Below are 22,455 nucleotides of genomic sequence, written 5' to 3' on the forward strand. Positions count from 1 at the left end.
GCATCGAGAAACACTCGGAGGCCCTCGATAACTTGTGTGCGGAAAGAATCAGGTCAATGTCGCAGTCCAACGGTGTCACTCCTGCCGAAGCACAAGAAAAGCAGAAATGGGTGAAGTCGCCCATCGTCATCAAGCCAGGAGCGAAGTTTGAACCTTCGGTCAGCTCGGCAGAGGTGTTGCACCCTGACATTGACGATGGAAGGCAAACCCCCGACCCATCAGTTGAGATCAGAAATTGTGCGTTGTCAACTGCCAGATTGAACTATTCCTTATGGCTGGATGGAGTCCTGTATATCAACGGAATGCATAACATGGATACTTTCATCGACCTTGAAAAGCATCATGGAACATCGCTGAAAGAAGCGGGAGTGAAGATATGTGAATGTTCAGGTTTTGTGGATGGCGATGGTTTCAACGTTTACGTCCCAACGGTGCATCTCATCTTTGATCACTACTGAGACAGTCTGCTCTGACTTTCATCCGTCAGGTCAAGTGGATGTTTGTAGAATTCTGTGAGCGCGTTAGGATAATTCTGGATGAAGCCATAGATTTTGTTCATGTGGAAAACTCCAAGTTCATAGAGGAAAGGATTCACTTGTTTTTCCACAGCTTCTGATACATTCTGTTACAGATTATTCTTGGAAAACAGGCTTCTTCTAAGATTTCCTTGCTGGGCACTGCCAACTGTACAATAGTGTTGGAGAAGCAAGGTGTAGATGTAAAGGTTTGTGCTGCAGGAGGAACGTTTGACGTGAATGAGAGACTTTCTGTGATGCAGATCGAGGCGATAGCATCCGAGTATGTGAACATCCTGCAAATCGACTCGCGCAAGACGCAGAGCTCGAGCAACTCACAAGATGTTGGAATAACAAAAGTTCGCTCCTGTTCTCCTGATTTTGCTGCAGGCAAGCAGCAACGCGTATCGCATGGTGCAGAGTATGCTGAATAACAAGATCTCCGAGTGTGATTTGCTTCCTGACCAAATTATCACCAAGGTTCAGGAAACTTGTCGAGTTCATACGTGTGATTAGACTTTACAGATTAGTCAAGGGACTTTCATGACTTCTTGCAGTTTTGATGGTATTTGGATAGTTGGTGAGTTGATTCTATTGATTTTCAATCAGAGGAGCGGAATGATATGCTGCTTATGGAAAAATATCCTCCATACCTCCCCATTGAAAAAGTACTTTGTTTCTTATATTGGGAATTCGCTTTTTGACTTGTATTTCCTTCAACTTGTGTCTCAATCATTCTAGCAGGAGCAGAACGAGCGTGGAGGTAACTAACCCGCATCACTTCCCTTCTTCTTACCTGTGCATGACAGAGGAGCTCATTGGCGTCGGTCTTGGCCTCCGAGCTCAAGAGAGCATGGAATCAGGTTGGAGCCCTCGAGGGCAAGACTGGCAGACTTATCCTCGCCCAGGCCCTTTTATCGTTGGCGACATCGTAGCTGAGAGTGCAGCAGCACGGGAAGGGACTATCGAGGTCGGCGACGTCCTCGTTTCAATCGACTCCATCCTCGTCCTCCATATGTCGATGCAGCAGGTCCTCGACCTGCTTCGCGGACCTCTCGGCTCAACCGTCGTGCTCGTTGTCCTCAAGCCCGAGTCGCAGCGGGAGCTTCGCGTGCATCTTCAGAGGACAGGACTTCGTCACACCCAGTCATCTCACGCATCTGCTCCGGAGGTTGTCCGGAGCAACGACTTGCCAACCAGGTCAAGGAGGAGGAGGAGGAGGAGGAGGAGAGGATGGGGCCTTTTTCTGTCCTCATCCTTGCTGCTGCAGGGCGGAAGACGAGCGACTCTTTTACACGCGGTCGGAGAGCAGCAGGAGACCGACAGGAACTTTCGAGAAGTACATCGACCTGACGACTCAGCTGGGCTTCTCCCTGCGGCTGGGGATTGACGGGATTTACTTTGTCGGAGGGATCGCCGACGCCTCTCTCATCCAAGGGGACCTGCAAGTTGGTGACATCCTTCACTCCATTGACGGCCTGCCTGTGACCTCGAGGCCTTTCAACGTCATCAGCTCCTTGCTCGAGCCCAGCAAGCAGTCCAGGAAGATTCTTGCCCTGCTGGGATCGAGAAGGGAAAAGGCGATGCTCTTCCACGGGCTGAATGAGTTCTCCTCCTGGAAGGCTGTCATCATCGACCCAGTCCGCTGCGAGCGACGGAAGAAGTCGAGCGCAGACATTCTCATCGATGTAGCAACAGAGGAGGAGTGTCAGATTCACCTCTCCCTGCATCCGAGCAGCTTCTCGCGGCCCATCAACGACGACGAGCACAAGAAGAGTGTCCTGCACTCGATGCTGATCAACGAGGTCTCGAGGCTCCTGCAATCTTCTGCCATCCGTGTCTCTGTGCTGGAGCTTCTTCCCGAGGCAAGAACAGCAGCAGTTGAGCTGCGACAGCCGATACAGGAGGGAGAGAGCCCGATTGAGGTGGTAGCAGAGAGGCTGGTCACGGCGATCAACACTCGTACCACCCCTCCCTACACCTCCTCCTCCCCTCCTCCTCCACCCGAATTCTTTCTGATCTCCTCGGCCTCCTTGAGATTGCAAACAAAGAGGAGAAACTCGGCGATTTCTCAACGAGGGGTTATCACTCAGCAGAGCCCCAGCTTGGGGGAGATAGGCATGAAAGTGGCGGCTCTGATCCACAAGGCAGAGGGTCGGGAGATTCTGTCGGACGACCTGCAGGAGGTGAGCAAGTCGCTGTTGGGTGTTGGGCTCGTCCTCTACTGGGACGAGTTATCTTCTCTTCCTCGCGTCGACGATTTCTATCCTACTGTCCCGCTGCTTGGCAAGGAGTTTCTGCAGGAGAACGACTTCATCCTTGCTGTGGATGGGAACAGCACGAGGGGGGAGGGGCTAGCGCGTGTGATGATGTGGATTGCTGGGGAAGAGAGGCGGCGCGTGGAGTTGCAGGTGGTGCGAGGAGAGAGCTTCTGCTGCACGACGAGACGAGCGAGGAGGGAGTGGACGTTGGCTGTGATGAGGGGATCGGGAGAAGTCATTGAAGTGATGGAGGACATCGCGGTGGAGGCCAAAGGGAACGACGTTGGGATGATGAAGGAAGAAACGATGCGAGGCGAAGAGGAGGTGTCCTCGAAAAAAGTGATGATGAATGGAGACTTTCACACTGCACCTGAGCGAGTGCTGGCGAATGGAGGAGGGAATGGAAGGGTCGAGATTGAAGAAATCAAAGGCGAAGGGGAATACACGGAAGCAAGTGGTGGCGACGATAAGCAGCATGACGACAGCAGCAAGTTCGAGCAAGTGGGACCAGTGACCATGGTGAGAACATCCCACAAACGCCTTCCTTGCTTCTCTTCTGATTTTCTTCTCAAGACGATCGATGGACTTCAGGCCGATGAATTTATCCAAGAAATTCCCGAGGATCCAATTCTGCCAGAGAATCCAGTCAAGCAGGAGAAGGAACAACCTGTCTTCAACCATCCTCCCCCGGTTCTCAGTGAGTCTCGAGGAGGACGAGGAGTGGCGAGCGAGTGGGGCGATAAGGGTGTGGGTCTTATGCCTTCCTCCAGACATCTACGTGCGGAGATTGACGATCCAAGTCCTGAGAGCCTCGGACATCTACCACACTCAACTGCCCAAGAAAGTGGTAGGGAGGGGGGGGGGGAGTCAGGAGGGAGCAGCGGCAGCTGACAAGACTGCAGGCCTGCAAGCTCAAGTTTGTCCACCCCCTCTACGAGCCGCACGAGCTGAAGAGCCTCGACGGGGTTCACGAAAACACAGAGATTTACTTCACTTCCCGCCCGGTCGTCGTCGATCTCGCCCAGTACATGGTGGCTTCCCCCGCTAGTCTATTGTTCCTCTCCTCACCCGCTATTGCCCTCCCCTCCCCCCCTTCCCCTCCCCTCCCCCCCTTCCCCTCCCTTGCTTCCCTTCCCCTCCCTTGCTTCCCTTGTTCACTCCTATCCTCGTCACTCATCATTCTTCCTTCCTCTTGCCTTCCCTGCCTCATTTCACCGATCGCTCCAGATCGACCGCGTTCAGCTGCACGTGAGCTTGTGGGAGGAATATGCCCCGGGGAAGCAAGCCTGCGGTAAGGGAGAGGAATCAAACTTTGAGAGAGGCGAGCGAGATGAGAACTCACTCTCTGACTGTCAAGATGGTTTATCAGAGTTTCTCGGGGAAGTCTTCCTGGATGTCTTTCGACTTGATAAGGTGAGATTCTATCAATCTGTTTCGACGTCATGTATGATGTTGTTGACAGATAAACGACTCGATCTTCGAGCACTTTCAGCTGCAGGTCTTCAAATCTTCTTCCCTCCATCTTCTTCTCTACCCCTCAACTCCACTGGCTGCCCCTCTATCTATCTTTCCTCCTCTTCCTCCTCTCCTCCTACTAACCACTGACCGCTCACTGTCAGCAGGGAAACAACAAGACAACCAAGAAGATCCAGGTGCCTGCAAACCCCCCCCGCTCCCCCTCTAGACTCCCTTGTCCTCCAAAGCTCGTCACTAATATCCTCCTCCTTGCTCGTCCTCCTGTTCCCCCTCCTCTCGCACCCTCACTCACTCTGCACAGGGAAAGGTTTTCATCGGTCTGCAGTTTTCCCAAAAGACGTGATTGAATGAGGATGTATATACAAGTTAGCCATGTGATATTTCAAGTAAAGGTTATCTGCTCCTCCTTTACATCTCCCTCTTCTCTCTGCCTCATCTCCGGCCTCGTCGCGTTCGAGTTGCTGCTGGGGTCTGCACCATGATCTGACCGTTGCGAATCTCCTGCACCTTCAAGTCACTCCTGCCCCTCCCCTCTTCCCTCGTTCGCTACTGTCCGACCACCATGGCAACTTTTTCTTTCGCTTTCCCCCCGCCCCTTTCACTTCTGGCTCCCTCTGGCTGACCTCGCTCGACTCGCTCTCCTCGACGGATCGCTGAGCTTCGAGGTAGAACATGAGATCGCGTACCTGCGAGGCAGTATTGAGGAGAGGGATGAGGAGAGAGATGAAGAGGTGAGAGGAGGGACGAGGAGAGAAAGGAGGAGGGACAAGGAGAGAAAGGAGGAGGGACAAGGAGACTGACCTGCTCCTTGAGGTCTTTGATCTCTTCATCTTTCAATGCAGCTGCTGCAAGTTGCTCGTTGAGAGCCTGACGACAAAAAGTCAAAGGGAGAAGAAAAGTGGGAGAGAGAAGGAGTGGCAGAGGGGACAGAAAGATGAAAGATGGCGGTTTGGGAGAGGTGCAGAAGCAAGGAGGTGGTAGGAAGCAAAGACGAGGTAACAAGGGGAGGAAGGTTTACCTTCTGATTTGATGTGAGCGACTCGTTGAGCTGCTTGTGAAATTCTGCGTCTTCCCACGCCTTCTTCAACCTTGAGAAGTTCAGTAGTGGACGGCGGAGAGTCAGCAAGGGAGGATACCGCTCGGACATGAGGGTGATTTTCTTCTCGTCAGCTTTCTTCTCCTTGCTCCTCTTCTCGCTCTCCTCCCGCTCCTGCAACACCGGCAGGTCAAAAGGCAGGCAGAGACGATGCTGCCGACTTCTCGTAGCTCCTTCTCCTTGCTTGCGAGCGCCTGGCAGGCAACAGAGGATTAGCTCTGGCATGTGACTGGCAGGCAGACCATGGATGTAGCATGTAACTGACTCTCGTACTGATCCTTCAGCTCCTGCAGCTTTCCTAGTGGAAAACCATCATCCCAACAGGCACCTCACCTCGCGTCACCTTCATAGTAGGATCGCTGTGAGTCGAGTGTCCTCATCAGCATCTCGTTGTACTCCATGAATACATGATCGAGCTTCGAGGCCATCCGCGCTTCCTTCACAACCTCCTTATCAGCATCTTCCTTCTCAAAAGTGATCCCCTTCCCTCCCCTTCCCCACGCCGTCTCCTTCCTTTCACCACAATCCCCAGAGCATCCTCTGCTCCGTTGTCCCTTCCTCTTCTCTGCATCGCTCTCGCAGCCCTCACCTCAAGTTTCTCATCATGTTCATGGCTTGCATGTCCCCGCATCCCTCCTCCCTCCGGCAGCTCCACAAGTTTCCCATCCACCTTGTTCGCGACCAGCCGGTGCACGTAGTTGTCGCCCGAGTAGTCCCACACCCTCTGCGTGACCAGCTCGATCGAGAACGTGTGACTCGTCTCCTTGTAGTGCTCAAGCGCGTGCTGACCCGCGTACCTCCCGCAACCCACGTAACCGCAGATGAGGCACATCCACAGATCGTCCGCAGCCCCACACAGCAGGCAGGTCATCCCTGCTCCATGCTCACTCTCGCTCCTCCCTCCTGTCCTCTAATGCTGCATTCTCACCCGATTGGCTCTCGGGTAGCTGACAGTATCGACAGACCTGCATGTTTGTCAGGTGGCTGTGGGGAAGCTGCAAGGGGCGTACAGGGCATGACGAGTCCGGCCAATCGGACAAGCATCTGTGCACAAGTTTAGGAGAGCAGCAGGAGCAAGAAAGATTCAACTTCACCTGCAATGAAAGGAATGGTTGCAGATGGTTGTCATGATCCCTGTCACAGACGTGTCGAGTCGTTCCAGGCAAACCTGAGAGATGAGGAACCAACGAGTGCGGGTGTCGAGCATGTAGAGAAAGAGAGAAGCAGCCAACCAGAAAGAGGAGAAAGAGCTTCATGTCATGTTTCATAGTCACACCCATGACAACTTCACCGGGCACGAGGGAAGTTCAGTCTGTCCTTCTGCTGGAAAACTCAAGTCCTGCTCCAACCATCACCACAGAGCACCAAGGCTCATCGCTCACAAGACAGCCTCCCTCCACCCCATTCACCTTGTCGGTCCCACGAGCCGAAGGAGCGGCACTATGAAACTTGGCAGCGGGGTCTTGCTCCAAGAAGACGATCTCTTGCACGAACAGCACGATACATCGCTCCGTGTCCATGGAACTACGACCATGTCATAACCCTGATGACATGTTGCAAGGCGTCAACCTGTACGGCTTCCCGTTGAACTCGATGTACATGGCATCTGCACTGTTGATGAAAGAAAGTGATGAGCACAAGATTGCGTCACATCGACATGGCATGCCTTCGCTGGCTGTCGAAGTCCATCAAGACGATGTACCTTGCTCGTGAATCGTCATGCACAATGCGCATGTGAAGTATGTTCTCCATGAGAGGGCCCAAGAATCGGCAAAAGTCTGCTATTGTCATGAACATGGGGACAGCTAAGATGCAAAGCTGCGTGTTTCTTTCTCTTGACAAGCTCCCATCAACATTGCTCTTGCAAATACGGACCTTGCAGTAAATGAGCCCACAGCATGTTGCAAGCATCGTCACCTGGCCCTTGTACTGCTGCACAGAAGGATTTCCTGTAAGAAAAACAAGTTGCTCTTGACCATTCGAGTTCACAAAACTTGTATGATCTGACTGAATCTCGTCCAAACGTTCAAATCCAATTGTATACACCGATGGATCCTTGGGAAGCGCAGAGCTATACTCCTCAGGAGACAGGGAGTGCGGTGTAATGAAGGAGCGGCCTTTGTTGACCCTCTTGTCGTCTCCCTCGTGACCTGCATGCTCCGCGCGTGTCTTTGCATCCCCTGCCCTCTCTTTTGCGTGGGGCAAACTAGCTGCTGTCCCAGGAAAATTTCCATCTTCCGATTCTTGCGTGATGGATCCGACATGGGGGGCAGTACTATCCTCTTCAATGGCCATGTCACGTCGCTTACCTCCGCCCACTTTTCCCTCCTCTCCCTCCTCTCCCTCCCTCCCTCCTCCTCGACGACAAGCATCTACTTGCCGCAGCGCTGCCGACATTTGCAAGCAAGCGAAAGTTTGCAGATCTCTTCTCATTAATAATACTTTTGAAAGTTCAAAGTTACTGGCCCCCGCGGCGCAGCACAGCCCGGGTGCAGTTCAGGCCCGGGTTCAAGGGAACTTGCCGTACGGTAGTACGGTAGTCCGACTGTAGTCACTCGGAGCCTCGGAGCGTGCGAGGCGACGGAGTGGGAGTCGGAGACGGCGGCGGCCCACACAGTGACGCACGGTCACGGTGACCCCCGCGGCACCGGTCCGTCGGAGCCGCCGGGGCCGCGCCCGGCCGCGGCGGGCGCCGGCCGGGGTGCGCCCGGCCGCGGGCGGCCTCCCGCCAGTCAGCTACTGGCACCGTCTCAGGCTTTGGGATGACGAGTCAGCAGACAGGCTAGCAGAGGCAGCCCCCGGCGGCCTCAGATGAGGCGGCCTCAGATGAGCCGCTCGCCGGGGCCGGATACTCGGTCCGGCCTGGCCCTCGGTCGCCGGGAGCCGGCCGGGCCGCTGCCGGGAACTTCGGCCGCCGGGCCGGGCCTTACGGTAGAGCTGCCGGGCGGCCACACACCGTCGTGGCCTGGGCACTGAACGGCGCCGCGGTACTGGCCGCGGCCTCCGTTTTCAGGACATTCTGAGGTGAACCCGATCCGAAGGCACACAGCCTCGGTTAAAGTACCCCACCCTCCTTACGCCTGATGACAGTCAAACAAACTATTTACTACTGTGAGGAGCAAAAACGATTGACCCTACCCTACCCCTAAGTCAATCCCACCCCCCTCCTCCAGGTTCCCAACTCCGAAGGGTTCTGTAACCTCACAAGCAAGGGAAGTCAAACCGCATCTCCTTGCAATGGGGGGTGGGGGTGGGTCCAAGTTGTTTTTTGTGGTGGTGAATGTTCAAGGGTAGGGTAGTAGTAGGTGATTCCTTGTAAGGATTTGGGAGGGGGGCGGTAGGGTAGACCCCAAGGGGGTAGGGGTGTATAAAAGAGGTCGTCAGGGCATCTAATTCAGACTTGACCAAGGGTGGGGTGAGAAAGTAGTCTTGATAGATGGTAGGGGTGGATGAAAAGTGCTGACTGGGGGTAGGGGTTCCAAGGTCAGATATCAAGTTATGGCTGTTAGCATATGCTTCATGTTGTTCTTGCCTGTGCGATGCTCGCGATGTATTTCTCCTGCTTCTTCACCTCGTAAGCTGAAACTGATAACCTTATCTTGTCAAGATCTGTTCTGCTGACTCTGTCTTTTCTGTGCTGCTGCCTCAGTTTTAGAGTTAACAGTGGATGATAATCTTGAGTAAGAAATCACTCGGTTTGGTTCGACCCGCCTATTGTCGAAGCAGAATCTGTTCCAGAGTAGTAATTCTTTGTCTCACTCATTGTCCATTTCTCATGATTTATCGAAACGGTTTGTTGATTTTTCTGTTTACAGGTGGTATTGCAAACTTTCAACTCTGAGTGGATACAGACATGCCTGTTCTCTTGACAACTTGTAGTGGGCTGCTTTGTCATCGTGTAGATTCAGCATAACATGAATCCTCCAAGCATTTCATCTTGGAATTCACCTGACGGCATTGATAATGATACAAGGGCATCGATGCCAGTAACCTTGAGACATCCAAGGATGCAGCTGAAGCCTTTGCCGTCGCCTGCATTTCTGAATGTCAAGCAAGAGAATCGCCTCAGTATTTCATCCGGCCTTCCAGGGCAGATCAGCGATGTAGCGAAACTTCAAAATCCATCCAGTCTTGCTGCAGAGAGCTACTCGTCTGTCAACGAATCAGCGGAATATGTGGACGAGACACAGTTTGTAGACTCGAAACTGCATGGCCGACTAGCATCCATCATGTCGAATGACGACAGAAGAACGTCTTCTGTTCACAGCGACACATCGCAGCAAAGCACTTTCGGGCCGGCGGGTACGAGGAGGCCTTCTCTCGAATCGTTGCCTGAAGCTGAGCGAACGGAAAGCTTGTCTTCAAAGGTGGCGAAGTTCACAGGAGGAAATCTTCCCGACTTCTCAGCGTCTCAATTTCTCTTTGATGTAAGGACAGATCATTCACACGTCTCTCTCTGACTTTCTTGCTGCTCAGAGCCGAAAAGAAAAAGTTGCAGCTCGATGGTCGACCGCCAGCTGGTATGCATCACAAGAGGCGAGCAGGTTGAGGGATGAGAAGACTATGACTTTTCAATCGAGCTTTGAGAACAAACGATTTCAGCAATCTAGCAGCAGTTTCGCGGAGTCAAGGAAAGCGCTATCAGTGAAGAGCTCCGCCAGCAATCGCTCTCTCAGAGTGGTGGAACCAGAGCCAACACCGCTTTGCAGATCCCCATCAGATCCTGATCTTAATGCGCCACCTGAAAAGCTGACCAAGAACTTTGTTTCCTTCGCCAAAAAAGAAGACTTGCCCAAGTTGATTCCTGTCGAAACGAAAAGCTTGCACCATTGTTTTCGATCAAACAGACTACAAACACTTTGTGAGAGAATCTCAAGATCCTGGATGTACGTTATCTTTGACACGCTGGCTGCATACTATATCCTTTTTGCGATTGACATTGGTTTCCTTTGCGGCTTGCATGTGGTGGATTACACCTACTTGTATGGTGTCAACTTCGTATTCTTCTTGATTTATTTGATGAAGCTTCTTGTCGACATTTTCGTAGGAAGCATCAACTTTTGCCTGTACAGATTTGCGTTAGACTTATTTCTTATCATCTCCATCCTCCCAGACTTTGTTTGGTTCATTCTCAAGATTTCGCTCAAGGATGTTCTCTATTGGAGCGATTTACAAGCAAATTTTGTCTGTCTGAGAGTGGTTCGAATACTGAAGGCAGTCTTTGTTTCTGGTCGGATCTTGAAAAATCTCAATCAAAATTCTTTAGGGGAGTACACAAACAGCTCGATGCAAAGCAACCTTTACCAGAGGATGAAGAAGTACATCTTCTTTTGTACCATCCTGGTCGTCTTGGTGTCCCTTGGAGGAACTTTAATGCGATCTCCTTACGATTTGGAAGGGATAAGTCTAGAGCCTCCCATGAAACTTCTACTTGCAACTTTCACGACAAACCGGCCGGCAGCAGAATCACTGATCAAGCAATTTGTGTCAGACATGACAAAGCAGAATCTCAACCTGATGTATTTTGATCTTGGGAACAATTACACTTGGGGTTCCCCTCTGTCAGACAGCGACCTCGGATTATTTCCCAAGAAGTTCGTGGAATTCAATTTCACCTTTGACTATCAGGGTTTGCCTGCGAGGGTGTTGGTGCAGATGGATGTGAGCCTTGTGACACAGGGTGAAGCGCTTTTCCGCTTCATTTCATCGTTAGGGTTCTTCATCATCTTGCTGGTCATGCTGCTCAGTCTTATCTCTCTGGTGCGAAGTCAAGTGGTAGCTCCTGTCATGTCCAGTATAGAAAAGCTCAATGAGATCGCAAAAGATCCCCTCACGCCTCTGCGAGATGAGACGAAGAAGAGCAAATTCTTGGAATTGGTCAAGATTGAAAGTGCCTTGATCAAGTTCGGGATGCTCCTGCAAGTCGCCTTCGGAGAGGCAGGGTCTGATATCATTCGTGAGTGCATCACCAAGGATGGGCTGAACTACAACAAGCCTGGCAAAGTCGTGCAGGCTTTCTACGGATTCTGTGACATCAGAAGGTTCACCGACCTGACAGAGATCATGCAAGCCGATGTCGTGAAGCTAGTCAACAAGATTGCTCATCGCGTCCACTCAGCTGCATTGGAGAATTTCGGGGCTCCGAACAAGAACATCGGCGACGCTTTCCTGGTAAAATGATTTTGTGCTATTGATTTGCCTTGACGCAAAATGCTTGACCCCAGCTGATATGGAAACCAAAAGGCCAAGTGGCGATCAGCACAGTTGCCGACTCGGCACTCAGGACATACATCCGCATCATTCTGGAGAACTACAGCGACCCTTACCTACGGCAGGTCGCAAAGAGCGAAGCTGTCCAGCAGCGTGTCCCCGGCTACTCGAACTGGCTTGGTTTTGGCCTGCACTACGGATGGTGAGTGAGCTAGACACTGGCCTTTCATCAGAAGTGACGCTGTGAACGAGCCAGGTCGGTAGAGAGCAGTATAGGAAGCAAACACAAGATCGACATCTCCTACTTGTCTCCACATGTCAACTTGGCTGCAAGGCTCGAATCGGCGACCAAGCAGTACAAGACGGAAATTCTTTTGTCTGAAGACGTCGTTCGCCTCCTCAGCCCCAACGTCAGGAAGCTTTGCCGACTCATTGATCGAGTGACCGTGAAGGGGAGTGTGAAGCCTATCTTCCTCTTCACCTACGACGTTCCGGAACACGAGGCTGTCAAGACCATCACCCTGTCGCAGGAAGACTCCATCACTGACTTCTACCAGAAATTTCCTCCTCGACTTCCTCATCGCCACCTGCAGGATTTCGACGTGGCAGTCTCCAGCTACCTCGGCGGGGAGGACGGGAAGTTCGCCGATTGGAGGCTTGCCCGGGAGCTTCTCAAGAAATGCCTCAAAGGAGGCGAGCGTGATGGTCCAGCCGAAGCCATTTTGAACTACATCAGGAAACACTGCGACGACTCCGGTTGCGCTCCTGCTTCTTGGACAGGTTACCGCGAGCTAGAGGAGAAGTGAGTCCCCGCAAGTAAACACAAGAGCAGCAAGACGCTTGAGTTAGCAAGAACATTCAAATCTGATCTCTCAGTCACCTTTGCATTCATTCTTTCAACAGCTAATTTACACTTATTAAACTCTCGAATCTCATTAGATGTTTCCTCATCCTCTCGCTCAAGTAATGTTCAAGCTTCCAAGGCTGAAGGTCCCAATGACTATGCAAGCCTCAATGAATGCAACTGGTGCTGAGAAGAAAGCCCAGATATACCAGAAGTTCAGGTAATGCCTGCTGGATGTGTCATTGCAAAACAACAGTTGATGGCACCGACCATGTTTCCATGATGGCCACACAAGAGTAAATGCATCCAATTGTATGAGAGATGATGACAAGGATCGTGTGCGATGGAATGAACATCGAGAACCCAAACAAGAAACCTGGGGCACCAAAATGTCACCTAACCGATCACTTTCCGTTGGAAGTTGCAAAAGACCTGCTAGATTGAAGCAAATACAAATGATATGCAAAGATAAAACCAAGTTTAGAGATGATTTGTATGAATCATAGCTTGTCTGTGAGTAGGTCGAAGGCAAAGATACGATAATGTTGTCTGCCATGGTAGAAAACACCTAAACAGGCATTCGTCACGATCAAGAATGATGACGGGCACAAGACCGTCTGCGAAGAGGGAAGAAGGAGAGGGCAGGGGGCTGGAGGAGAGAGGAAGAAGATTACTGAGATTGACGCACCATCATCACCGAAATGAGAAAGCAGATCGACGCCATGAACCTCGTCGGGATCAGCGCGTCGAAGGCCTTCATGGCGCCACTCCCCTGGCGGAGCCTGTGAAATTTTAGTCAACAAATAGGTTTCAAAAACTGTCCTTGATTTCAAATTTTGCTTAAAACAGATTTCATCCTGGTCTGATCGGCAAGAGTAACCTGGCCATCTGCTAGTGTCGGAATATCTTCTTTTTCAGTCCATAAAAGAGTTCATCTTTCATGCAATGTGTGCCGGGGCCGTCGCACCGACACGCCAGCATGTGGCGCAGGTGAGGAGGAGGAGAGACGCGAGGGCAATCGACGAGCGATCATGCTCCCTTTGAAAGGATCTTGATGCTGTTCTTGTGCAGATAGCTACTCGAATATGCTTCGTTGCTGTTATGGTCGATTACATAGGCGTAGGTATGATGAGAACTTTACTTCCCTTCTACGCCAAGAAGCTGCAGGGAGGAGCCTTCTTGGTAGGCAGCCTCGAGGCAGCCTATGGAGTAGGACAAGTGATTGGAGCTGCGTTTCTCCCTCGAATGAGTGACACGCGAGGGAGAAAGGTCGTCTTAATCATATCCTTCCTGGGCTCTGCTGTGGGGTACTCGTTAGCGGGCATTGCGAGCTCGTCTTGGCTGCTTCTTGTCTCAAGAATTCCCGTCGGCCTCTCCAAGCAGACAGTCGCAGTCTCACGAGCGATGTTCGCCGACTGTGTTCCCCGAGAGTCACTTTCTCCTAGCTTGGCGCGTCTCACCTCCCTGATGGGCATGGGCTACACCATCGGACCCTTCGTAACGCTTGCATGTCTGTCACTTTTGTTCTCTCATCTCCGCTTGTCAGCTTGGGGGATACTTGAGCGACTTGTACGGTGACTCGGTTCCTGCTTTCGTCGCAGTGTCTCTCTTCGCTGTGCTTATTCCTTTGTCTGTGCTCTACCTTCCGGAAACGAACCCGTTCGTGGCATCGGGAAGCAAAGTTGAAGACAGCTCTGAAGAGAGACAAGCGGACATGCTTGATCATAAGCCTTACACGAGCTCCGATGAAACAAAGCGTCAAGCTCGTCGAAGGCTACTTGTGATTTCGATCTCCGCTGCTCTTGCTTTCTGAACAAACTGTAGCTGCTGACAAGCATCTTGATGCTGCCCGAGCTGTCTGTGATTGCATATAGCGGAGCAGGTGAAACCTGAAGAAGATGAAGTCATCTAGTCATGGAAGAGCGTAGGTCTGAGCACTTTAGTGCCTTCTCTGGGGAAGGGAAGAACCTTCCTTGGAGTCTTGAACTCGACCACAGCTGCTATAGCAGCATTGCATTCGGGTTGATCCCCTCAATACTCATGCGACTGCGTTGACATTGCGAGCAGCGTTCATGATTCCATATCTTTCTGCAACATTAAGAATCAAAGATAGGTGAGGTTTGCACGTTGGTTGAAGATGTAGCCAATGACGTTTCGGGAGGCATCTGATCATGACTGGTTGCTTCTGCTTTGCCTTGGGTTGTTTCCTGCTTGCTTGTTTCACAAACGTGACAGGTAGAGTCTGTTTCCTTGGGTCTTTCTCACCATGTGGCAGGCATTATAGTCACCTGCCCTGTGTTCGCTGTCTCCCTCTCTCTGCTGCGGAGGTTGGATCGAATGGCAGGAATTGACGTAACGCTATCCATGCAGTTGCCAGGCAGCGTTTCTTTCTAAGCAAGCTCCGCTAGAGATGCAAGGAGAAACTATGGGGATTCTCGACTCTGCAAGGTTGTGTATTGAAGATCGAAAGACCATGACCTCGTGCCTTCAGCTCCTTGTGCCGGGTTGTGGCTCCCCTCCTGACCGGTCTCATTCATATCATCTTGAATCTCCATGCTGCTGAAACTTGGTCTGCAGGCTTTCTGGTAGAGGTGGTGGGAAAATCTTCGCCGTATTGGATGGCAGCGATTCTTTGCTCAGTTGGGCTAGTCCTGCTCTCGGTTTGTAATGATCATCAAGAGCAAGTGAAGAGAAAAGATGAATAGAGGCAGTCTAGTCTGTGTATTTTACAAATATGATCCAATCAAAGAATACTTCAAAATCTGTCTTGATGTATAGGTCGAAATTTCATGTCTTGAACATGTCTCTTATGATGTGCTTTGTGTGTCCTTTGGCTCCTGTAAATCTTCTGTGTCTTCAAAATCAATGGACGATGACAATTTTAGCACTCCTTGCTTCTCCATGCTCGTGACAACCTCTTGAGCATTTAGGGCTTGAACCTGATGCTGTGGAGATTCATCGCTATCTCTGCTCGCCGCGCCACCTTCTGAGGAGAGTGAAGACAATCGTGATAGGATGCTGCTGATTCTCGATCTTCCTCTTCCTATTGGCGATTCCAATGGAGAGCATGAGCGATTCAAGATTGATCGGAATGTTGGACTTGTTCCAGTCCTGCCGAACTCCGAATCCTCATCCTTATCGGCAAAATGATTTACAAAGGAGAAGAGGAGCGCTCGACTTGATCTCTGAAAGCTGTCGTTGCGTCCTAATTCCGGGTTGTCGTCTTTGATCCAAGCCATCACTTGCCAGTCTTTCCACGACGATGCATCGGATGGAAGCTTCGACAAGATCACATTCATCTGTAGACAAGAGTAAGCTAGGTGCGGTCAACAAGATCACTCAAACCTCAAAGGGGTTGATGATCACTGTGTCTAGCACGGGTTTTTGAGATATGCCAGCTGTTCCGATCCATCGGATGATCCCACGAGAATGCAGAAAGTCGTTGATGATATTCAAATTCATCTGACCCTGCAAGAAGGCATGATTGTCCATCTCCTCCCTGCAGACTGAAATGTAGTCCTTCCAAGGCAGATGAACTCTGCGCTCTTGAGCTAATTTACAAAGGCGATGCTCTATTTTCTCAAACAGAGGATGATTCCACTCGATGACCTCTTCCAACAGAGCTTTTACAGCATCCTTAAAACAATTTCAATCGAATAAACAAGACATGGTTGATACCTGTATTTTGTTACAGAATTCATCCCAATGGGATGACATGCTTGAAAGATACACAACTTCTGCCTCAAGGAGCTTGAACGACTCCTTTCTCATCCTCCAAGCTGAAACGTATGATTTCACGATTTCATATCTTCTGAGCACTTCTTCTTCATCATCCTACATCATAGGTCACTTTGGACCACAGGAATAACAAAGCACTTGCCTCGGACTCAACCACCAGAGCAAACAGTATAACACACTGCGTCATGGACTCTGCCAAAGAGTCCAGGTTTGACCACATGCTTACTTTGGTTTCCAGAGATCCAGAGCAAGACAAGACATAGCAGTATACAGCATCTTGCACAAGCATGAATTGTCTGCAGGTAGCGAAACGTGCGGCCCCAGAAAGTTTCATGAGAGAGAATTTGTACATGTTGGAGAACTCAGGGGTCCACTGAACTTCTCGAGGGTAAGCAGTTTCTTCTTGGGGTGCCTTGGCAACAACCTGACCATTTGTTCCATACTCACACACAGACGAGTGATTTTTAAGTTTGGAAATGAGCAAATCTTTAGCATCGTCATTCTCTCCTATCAAAATCAAAGAAAGCCTGAAACGATCGTTCTTCACCTTGCACTGCTTCAGATATTCAATGACGTCTTTGGTGTTGTCATCTGCTAGGTACTTTGGAGGATGTATCAAATTATGGCAACCTTTCAGATTCAATTTTGCGAGATTCGGTCGGATCCAAAGATACTTGCCCTCCTTTGTTTTCTCCAACAATCCTTTGGTTGGAACTTTGCGAAAATTGTTTTCGCCAAGCTGAATTTCTCGCAAGTTTTTAAGCCGAAACAAGACCGAAGGAAATTCGTTCAATCCACAACCAGATAGATCAATGCTTGTGCATGGTGAATCTTCTACCTTCTTCAAATCAAGCTTGGAAATGATCTGAGCAGCGAATAGCGCTTCATAGTTCTCCATGTTCTGTGGTAGTATATTAACGTTCTTTTTTTCCAAATTTATGCCATTCAGAATTCTGAGGCAAGTATTTGTTATCACCACTGAAGTTATCATTTGTCTGCCTCGTTTGTCTAAATCAATCTTTTGTACGTCCAAGGAGATCAGATGGGTACGATAGCTTGAGGTCTTCAAAACTTCAACGAACCTTTGGAGTCCCTCATACTCGATTTGCGAAATATCGAGATGAGTTTCGAGCACTGGATTTGACGAGATCGAGAGCTGAGACACCAACTCCAAGGCCCCGATAGCTTCACTGAAAGCATAAATCGATCTTGAACCAAGATTATTATCTGAAACGTCCAATCTAGTCAATCTGCTGTGCTTCACCAGCATCCCCACCAAAGACCTCATGCCATGAAACCCCATGTGGTTCCCTTTTAGATTCAAGCTCAATAGAGTGGTGTGGATCGAGAAGGCTGTAGCAAACGACTTGATCCCATCCGAACCCAAATCATTGTTACTCAGATCCAACGTCGTCAAAGGTGTCCAGAAGAACCCAGCCATCAAAGCTTTGATACCTTCACTCCCTATGCGATTGTATGCTCCACAACGCCCGCCAATGTCAAGTTCGACCAAAGTACTCCTCCTTTCTGTGAGGATGTTGACGAGAGCACGTGAACCACCCAAGAGGAAAGAGTTGCTCGCAATACCTAGATAGGTTAGGCTAGGAAGAGCTCCAACGTCACTGACAATCCATTGTAACTTTTTCAAGAAGTCTGGTCCATCACTGCTTTGATAGGAATACTGGCGAATATTACCAGAAAGCTCCAATCCTTGCAATGATGTTATCTCCTTCAAACCCTGCCCTAGAGGAACCAATCCATTGGATGAGATCTTGTTTAGAGACAAGTCCAAATACTTGAGCATTGACAATGCAGGGGTAGATAAGGCTAATACTTCCACACCAGCATCGCCAATTTGATTGTCTGCTAAAGACAAATGTGTCAACCCAGTGAGCTCCTTCAAAGATTGACTTAGTGCTATCATGCCGCTATATCTGATATCATTCTTGGCCAAGATCAGAGTTTGCAGAAATGTACAAGTCTTGATGGCTTGTGCAAAATACCTCCTTGTTCCTTCACTTGTTATCCAATTGTTAGAAATATCTAAGGATTGAATCGAATTTTGCGAACTGAGACCGTAACAAAAATCGGACAAAAGACTGAGCTCAAGTCGATTTCCAGTTCTCACTACGAGAGTGTTAGGGGGAATTACAACATAAGGAGAAGTAGAATATTTCTTGAACAACCACCTTCGAGGGCTGGCAGCGGGGTCGGAACCTGATGTATTTCTGAAGAGCAGCGGTTCCTCTGATTTCTTTCTAGAGGTTTCAACAGTTTCTACCTGACGTCGATGAATGCTCTGATTCGGTGATTTCTTGATCAGTGGAACTTCCGCAACGTCACACAACCGTTTGATTTCTCGTTGTAATGTTTTGATGATTGCTGGAGGCTTTACTACATCTCTGAGAGGAGAATCTTGGAATTCTTCAATCAACGATTCATCTGACATATTCCATACATCGCGAAGTTGAGATTCACAATCATCAGTCATCTGATGCGCTTTTATGGTCTCACGAAGTACTGTCAATTCAGAGGCTAGATTGTCTTGTTTCAATGCTCGTTGTTGGATCAGCTGATTTAAAGTCATCTTCAAGAAATTCAAGGTTTCCTGATCAAAGTGATCCTTATTGACTGTCGAAGAACTCTTTAGTGTCTTCTGGATCCTTCGCTTAATTTCTTGGTATTGGTTTTCGATATCAACGAGTTCCAACTTTCTGGCTGTAAACGAGCTTGCGATTGCTTCCAAGTTCTCTGGGGAGGTCAATTCATGTCTGATTCTCCGTATCAAGGAGGGTGATTTGTATTTAAATGGGCTGCTGCGACTGTCAGTGTAGGTATCAAGAGAACTCCTTGAATTCTGTGAAACGTTGTCAAACCATGAATGCAAAGGATCCTGTTGCATCACCTGTCCGCCTAATAAATCGGGAAGCTCAAAACCTGCAAACAACATATCAGATCGAGCAAATTGTTATCGCGAATTACTTGAAGAAAATGAATTTTCTCCCAAGCTCTTCATATCGTCCTCCTCCTTCAGCCATTTTTTCTTGGAGGATTCTGCTGGGCTCTCGTAAACAGCAACTTGTTCCACCCTTCTTGTCGAAACAGGAGGAAACCGTGCCAGAGGATTTCGCCAAGGTTGTTTATCAGGGTGCGGACTCTTAACACCTCCTTGCCTCCACGTCAATCTGATGGAAGATAATCGAGAATGCAGGTTATCTTGCCTCTGCATTCTACTTTTGGAGGAGTTGTATCTTTGCAAAACTGATCAAGTTCCAAGGGTTTCATGTCGATCAGAATCATGATGAGAATGGACACCAGCGTCCAGGAAGGGCATCGTAGCAGGAGACTTTCACAAGAATCAGGATGAAGCTTCGGTCTACCTTGTTTCAGAGCTCTCCTCGTCTGCCCATAGGCACGACCATGCGGGACTAATCAACTACCCCTCTTTCCCTATTGCTTTGAACCCGTGCTGTGCCTCAATTTATCAACTAACCTACTAAACCCCCGACGTCAGTTGAACCCTCCTCTCGACCCGAGGCGGCTCGCGGCCCGCCGCCGGGGGGGGGGTGACTGACTGTCGGCTGATGGGACTCGTGATCAGCCATGCAGTTCCCTGCCCCAATTGGGCTACTCTAGTCCAACTCGATTCCTACCGGAAGGTTTCTTCTCAGGAAGCTGCTGTGTCTCTCACTCACTGAGTCAGGTCTCCTCATGTCGCCGCCCTTATTCCATTCATTCCTCACCTGCCTCGGCCGCTGATCCTCTCCTAATAAGTTTGAGAGCTGCATGTCGACTCGGTCTTCGCTTCTGTTTCCATAGGTCACCTTTCGTATCTACTGCAGGTCTAACTGCTTACTGCTTGCAGGGTGCTGAAGTGGGACTCTCCCTCCCCCGCTTGAACCTATTTGAGAGCCCCATCTCACTCTCTTGCCCTATCCATCCCGACCCCTGTGATCCCCCATACACGCACGATTTCTTTGCTCTCCCTCCGGTTGCTTGTTGTTCCTCTGCTTCCTATCTGCTACGCTGCTTTACGTTTCTCTCATCTTCTGCCCGTTCTTTGCTGGATTCAGACTCTGTTCTGAGCTCTTCCTCTCCTCACTCTGCACTTGTAAGACTCTGCCATGCATCCTAATGCTGCTATTTACTCACATCTTATCCGCTAAAATACTGCATGTTTACATTACTGCACTTTCTGATACTTACGTGGCATTGTTGAACCAATGAACGTCAAGGGTCGAGCCAGAAGTCAAGCATGCATGTAGTCCGTGATGTCTTACTTGCTTTCATCTTGGAATTATTATTATTGAGAGTTCTATTTGCTAGTCGAATCTATCATTGAGTCCTTTTACAACGTTTGCTTGGTGTAGAAATTGGTTGAAGAAGGTTGATTGGCTTCCCAAGTTTTTTCCTTTTTGATTTCCCATACACGTCGAATTCAATTCAGCATGATGAGAATTACCGATGAGAAGCGGTCACATTTAGATTGAAAAACCATTAAAACCATCATCTTGACGTCATTAACCGGAGAGTAACTGATTGGTTTCCAACCAGATCGCTCTTAGGAAATTATATTACGTCAAACTTCTCAACCTTGTGGCCGTTCCAAAGAAATTCATGCAACTTGACAAAGAAATTGTCTACCACTTATGTGTTCTACCGATCCAAATGCATACATTCAGAATAACCCTTTGACGCAGCCTGAAAAACATCTTTGGTGCAATTTTCATTTTTCAGTTTCGTCCGAAGCTGGTGCATCCTGTAAATCTGAACAAGCATGAAGGGTTTGATTGGCTCTCAGTTCTCAAGAGACTCTTGTTTCAAGTGTCAGGAGCGCTCTTGCATGCTTTAACGAAACGGCATCCCCTTCTGATTGCAGCGACACGGTGCGACGACATTTTGCGTGCAGCCCTTCACAGAGGCCACCACGGTCCAACCCACCCCAAAAATACCCAGAACTAGAGCCCAAGGTGAACATCCAGATATCAAGGGCACACAAAAGCGAGACCTCAAAACCTACCCTACCCCTTGTGTGCACACACCATGTGGTGCGTGTGCACCTGGGTCCCAGGTTAACGTGTACATGTGTACACAGATCTTTATTTCTAGTAATCTTGGGTGTACATGAAATTAATTCTGTGGGCAATTGCTCAGTACGCTGAGGCAAGCTTGCAGTGGTGAAGATATTCCCGCCTGCCATGCCGCGGACATCAATGCGAGCAGCTATTCACCCGTCACAACTCACAAGATTGCAACGAACAATGTGATAAGAAGAGATCATTGTGAGTGCTTTCAAAGGAGCAAACGTCCAAGAACACACCCAGCTAAGAAATCTTGTATGAAGGGAGTTGAAGTGGACAGCACGAATGGACAGAAGCATAAAGACGGCAAAGTGGTCAAAGCTCAAACAACAATGATGCACAGCAACTACATAATCAAGATCAAGGAGATGGACAAGAGGGAAGCAGATGTCGACATCGGTATCAAAGTGAAGCGGCCAGATTCGCACGAGTGGCAAAGGAGATAAAGTCTTGCAACAATTGATCGTCCATCTCTGCTGTCTCAATCTGTGCCGTAGTGGCATCAGATAAGATGGTTCTAGGCAGACTCTCCGGTGCATTTTGATTCTCCATTCATGAGGTGCTGTGTGGAGTTGTGAAGCCATCCAGTAACTGTCGTTTGGTTTATATTCGTAGTCTAACTACTCAGTACTGAATAAAGTTCTGTGTGAGCCTTGAGGACAGATGCCCTGGAGGCAAGCATAACAACGCGAAATAAGACTCAGTGTGCCGATGAGACGGGGCTTTGTGCAGCAACTACTCCCCCTCCCCCCCCCCACCCCCACCGCCGCCGCCGCCGCCGCTGGGGTGCAATGCACCGAGTGAGAAGGAGCAGAGAGAACTTGATATAGGCCAAGTAAGCACTCAGTCTTCTCGTCGGTTCTAATTTGTTACTTGTCTATTACATGCTATGCACAATATGTCCTTAACTTTGAGTAGAGATGTCAAATGATCCTTCCCAAACTACACCGGGTGACCATAGCTCATGTACATGAGACAGATTTATTGCCAGGTACCATGCCACTTAATTGTAATGAAACGTGAGGAGACAACTTTTTGCGAATAAATCATAATTTTTATCTGTTTTGCGAATAAATCATTATTTTTATCTGTTTTTATAAATCAATTTATAATTTCAATGATTTTTATATTCAATCAAAAAATCTGTTCATTGCTCTTTGTTTTCCTTACCAAATCCCTATCATATTTTATTCAATTGAAATAATAGCTGCGCATTCGTGCCAATTATTACACA

The 22,455-nt window shown here is 49.3% G+C and overlaps 6 protein-coding genes across 6 annotated transcripts; 3 read left to right on the forward strand and 3 right to left on the reverse strand.

The window, feature by feature from the left end:
• Positions 1-56: 56 nt before the first annotated feature.
• GUITHDRAFT_137898 (hypothetical protein) lies at positions 57-4,595 on the forward strand (the record flags this gene model as incomplete). The annotated part of the gene is made up of 18 exons (XM_005833836.1): positions 57-431; positions 488-559; positions 632-724; positions 779-874; positions 906-995; positions 1,041-1,095; positions 1,125-1,183; positions 1,260-1,278; positions 1,325-1,715; positions 1,786-3,295; positions 3,350-3,473; positions 3,547-3,623; positions 3,679-3,807; positions 4,004-4,067; positions 4,146-4,189; positions 4,239-4,274; positions 4,396-4,428; positions 4,554-4,595. 18 exons carry the CDS (start codon positions 57-59, stop codon positions 4,593-4,595), a joined length of 3,309 nt encoding a protein of 1,102 aa, XP_005833893.1.
• An 89-nt stretch (positions 4,596-4,684) lies between these two features.
• GUITHDRAFT_107267 (hypothetical protein) lies at positions 4,685-7,259 on the reverse strand (the record flags this gene model as incomplete). Its single annotated transcript, XM_005833837.1, has 15 exons — positions 4,685-4,753; positions 4,876-4,938; positions 5,054-5,119; positions 5,271-5,340; positions 5,389-5,462; positions 5,510-5,542; positions 5,591-5,646; positions 5,692-5,812; positions 5,869-6,221; positions 6,277-6,313; positions 6,359-6,392; positions 6,443-6,516; positions 6,758-6,872; positions 6,918-6,959; positions 7,000-7,259. The coding sequence occupies 15 exons, from the start codon at positions 7,257-7,259 to the stop codon at positions 4,685-4,687; spliced, it is 1,467 nt and encodes a 488-aa protein (XP_005833894.1).
• A 3,765-nt stretch (positions 7,260-11,024) lies between these two features.
• On the forward strand, positions 11,025-12,364 carry GUITHDRAFT_86562 (hypothetical protein; the record flags this gene model as incomplete). The annotated part of the gene is made up of 4 exons (XM_005833838.1): positions 11,025-11,519; positions 11,573-11,760; positions 11,815-12,004; positions 12,071-12,364. Exons 1-4 carry the CDS (start codon positions 11,085-11,087, stop codon positions 12,362-12,364), a joined length of 1,107 nt encoding a protein of 368 aa, XP_005833895.1. The 5' UTR covers positions 11,025-11,084.
• A 67-nt stretch (positions 12,365-12,431) lies between these two features.
• Positions 12,432-13,167, reverse strand: GUITHDRAFT_152245 (hypothetical protein). The gene is made up of 4 exons (XM_005833839.1): positions 13,091-13,167; positions 12,835-12,970; positions 12,673-12,778; positions 12,432-12,629 (listed from the first exon to the last, which is right to left on the reverse strand). The coding sequence occupies exons 1-4, from the start codon at positions 13,160-13,162 to the stop codon at positions 12,518-12,520; spliced, it is 426 nt and encodes a 141-aa protein (XP_005833896.1). The 5' UTR covers positions 13,163-13,167; the 3' UTR covers positions 12,432-12,517.
• Positions 13,168-13,527: 360 nt separating this feature from the next.
• On the forward strand, positions 13,528-15,107 carry GUITHDRAFT_107269 (hypothetical protein; the record flags this gene model as incomplete). The annotated part of the gene is made up of 8 exons (XM_005833840.1): positions 13,528-13,899; positions 13,949-14,182; positions 14,227-14,284; positions 14,331-14,423; positions 14,470-14,515; positions 14,773-14,850; positions 14,894-14,928; positions 14,980-15,107. The coding sequence occupies 8 exons, from the start codon at positions 13,528-13,530 to the stop codon at positions 15,105-15,107; spliced, it is 1,044 nt and encodes a 347-aa protein (XP_005833897.1).
• A 2,249-nt stretch (positions 15,108-17,356) lies between these two features.
• GUITHDRAFT_70238 (hypothetical protein) lies at positions 17,357-18,589 on the reverse strand (the record flags this gene model as incomplete). Its single annotated transcript, XM_005833841.1, has 2 exons — positions 17,357-17,779; positions 17,894-18,589. Coding segments are annotated over 2 exons (1,119 nt in total), but the record flags the coding sequence as incomplete, so codon positions are not given.
• Positions 18,590-22,455: the final 3,866 nt, after the last annotated feature.

This window comes from Guillardia theta (assembly GCF_000315625.1).
Source record: "Guillardia theta CCMP2712 unplaced genomic scaffold GUITHscaffold_28, whole genome shotgun sequence".
NCBI lineage: Eukaryota > Cryptophyceae > Pyrenomonadales > Geminigeraceae > Guillardia > Guillardia theta.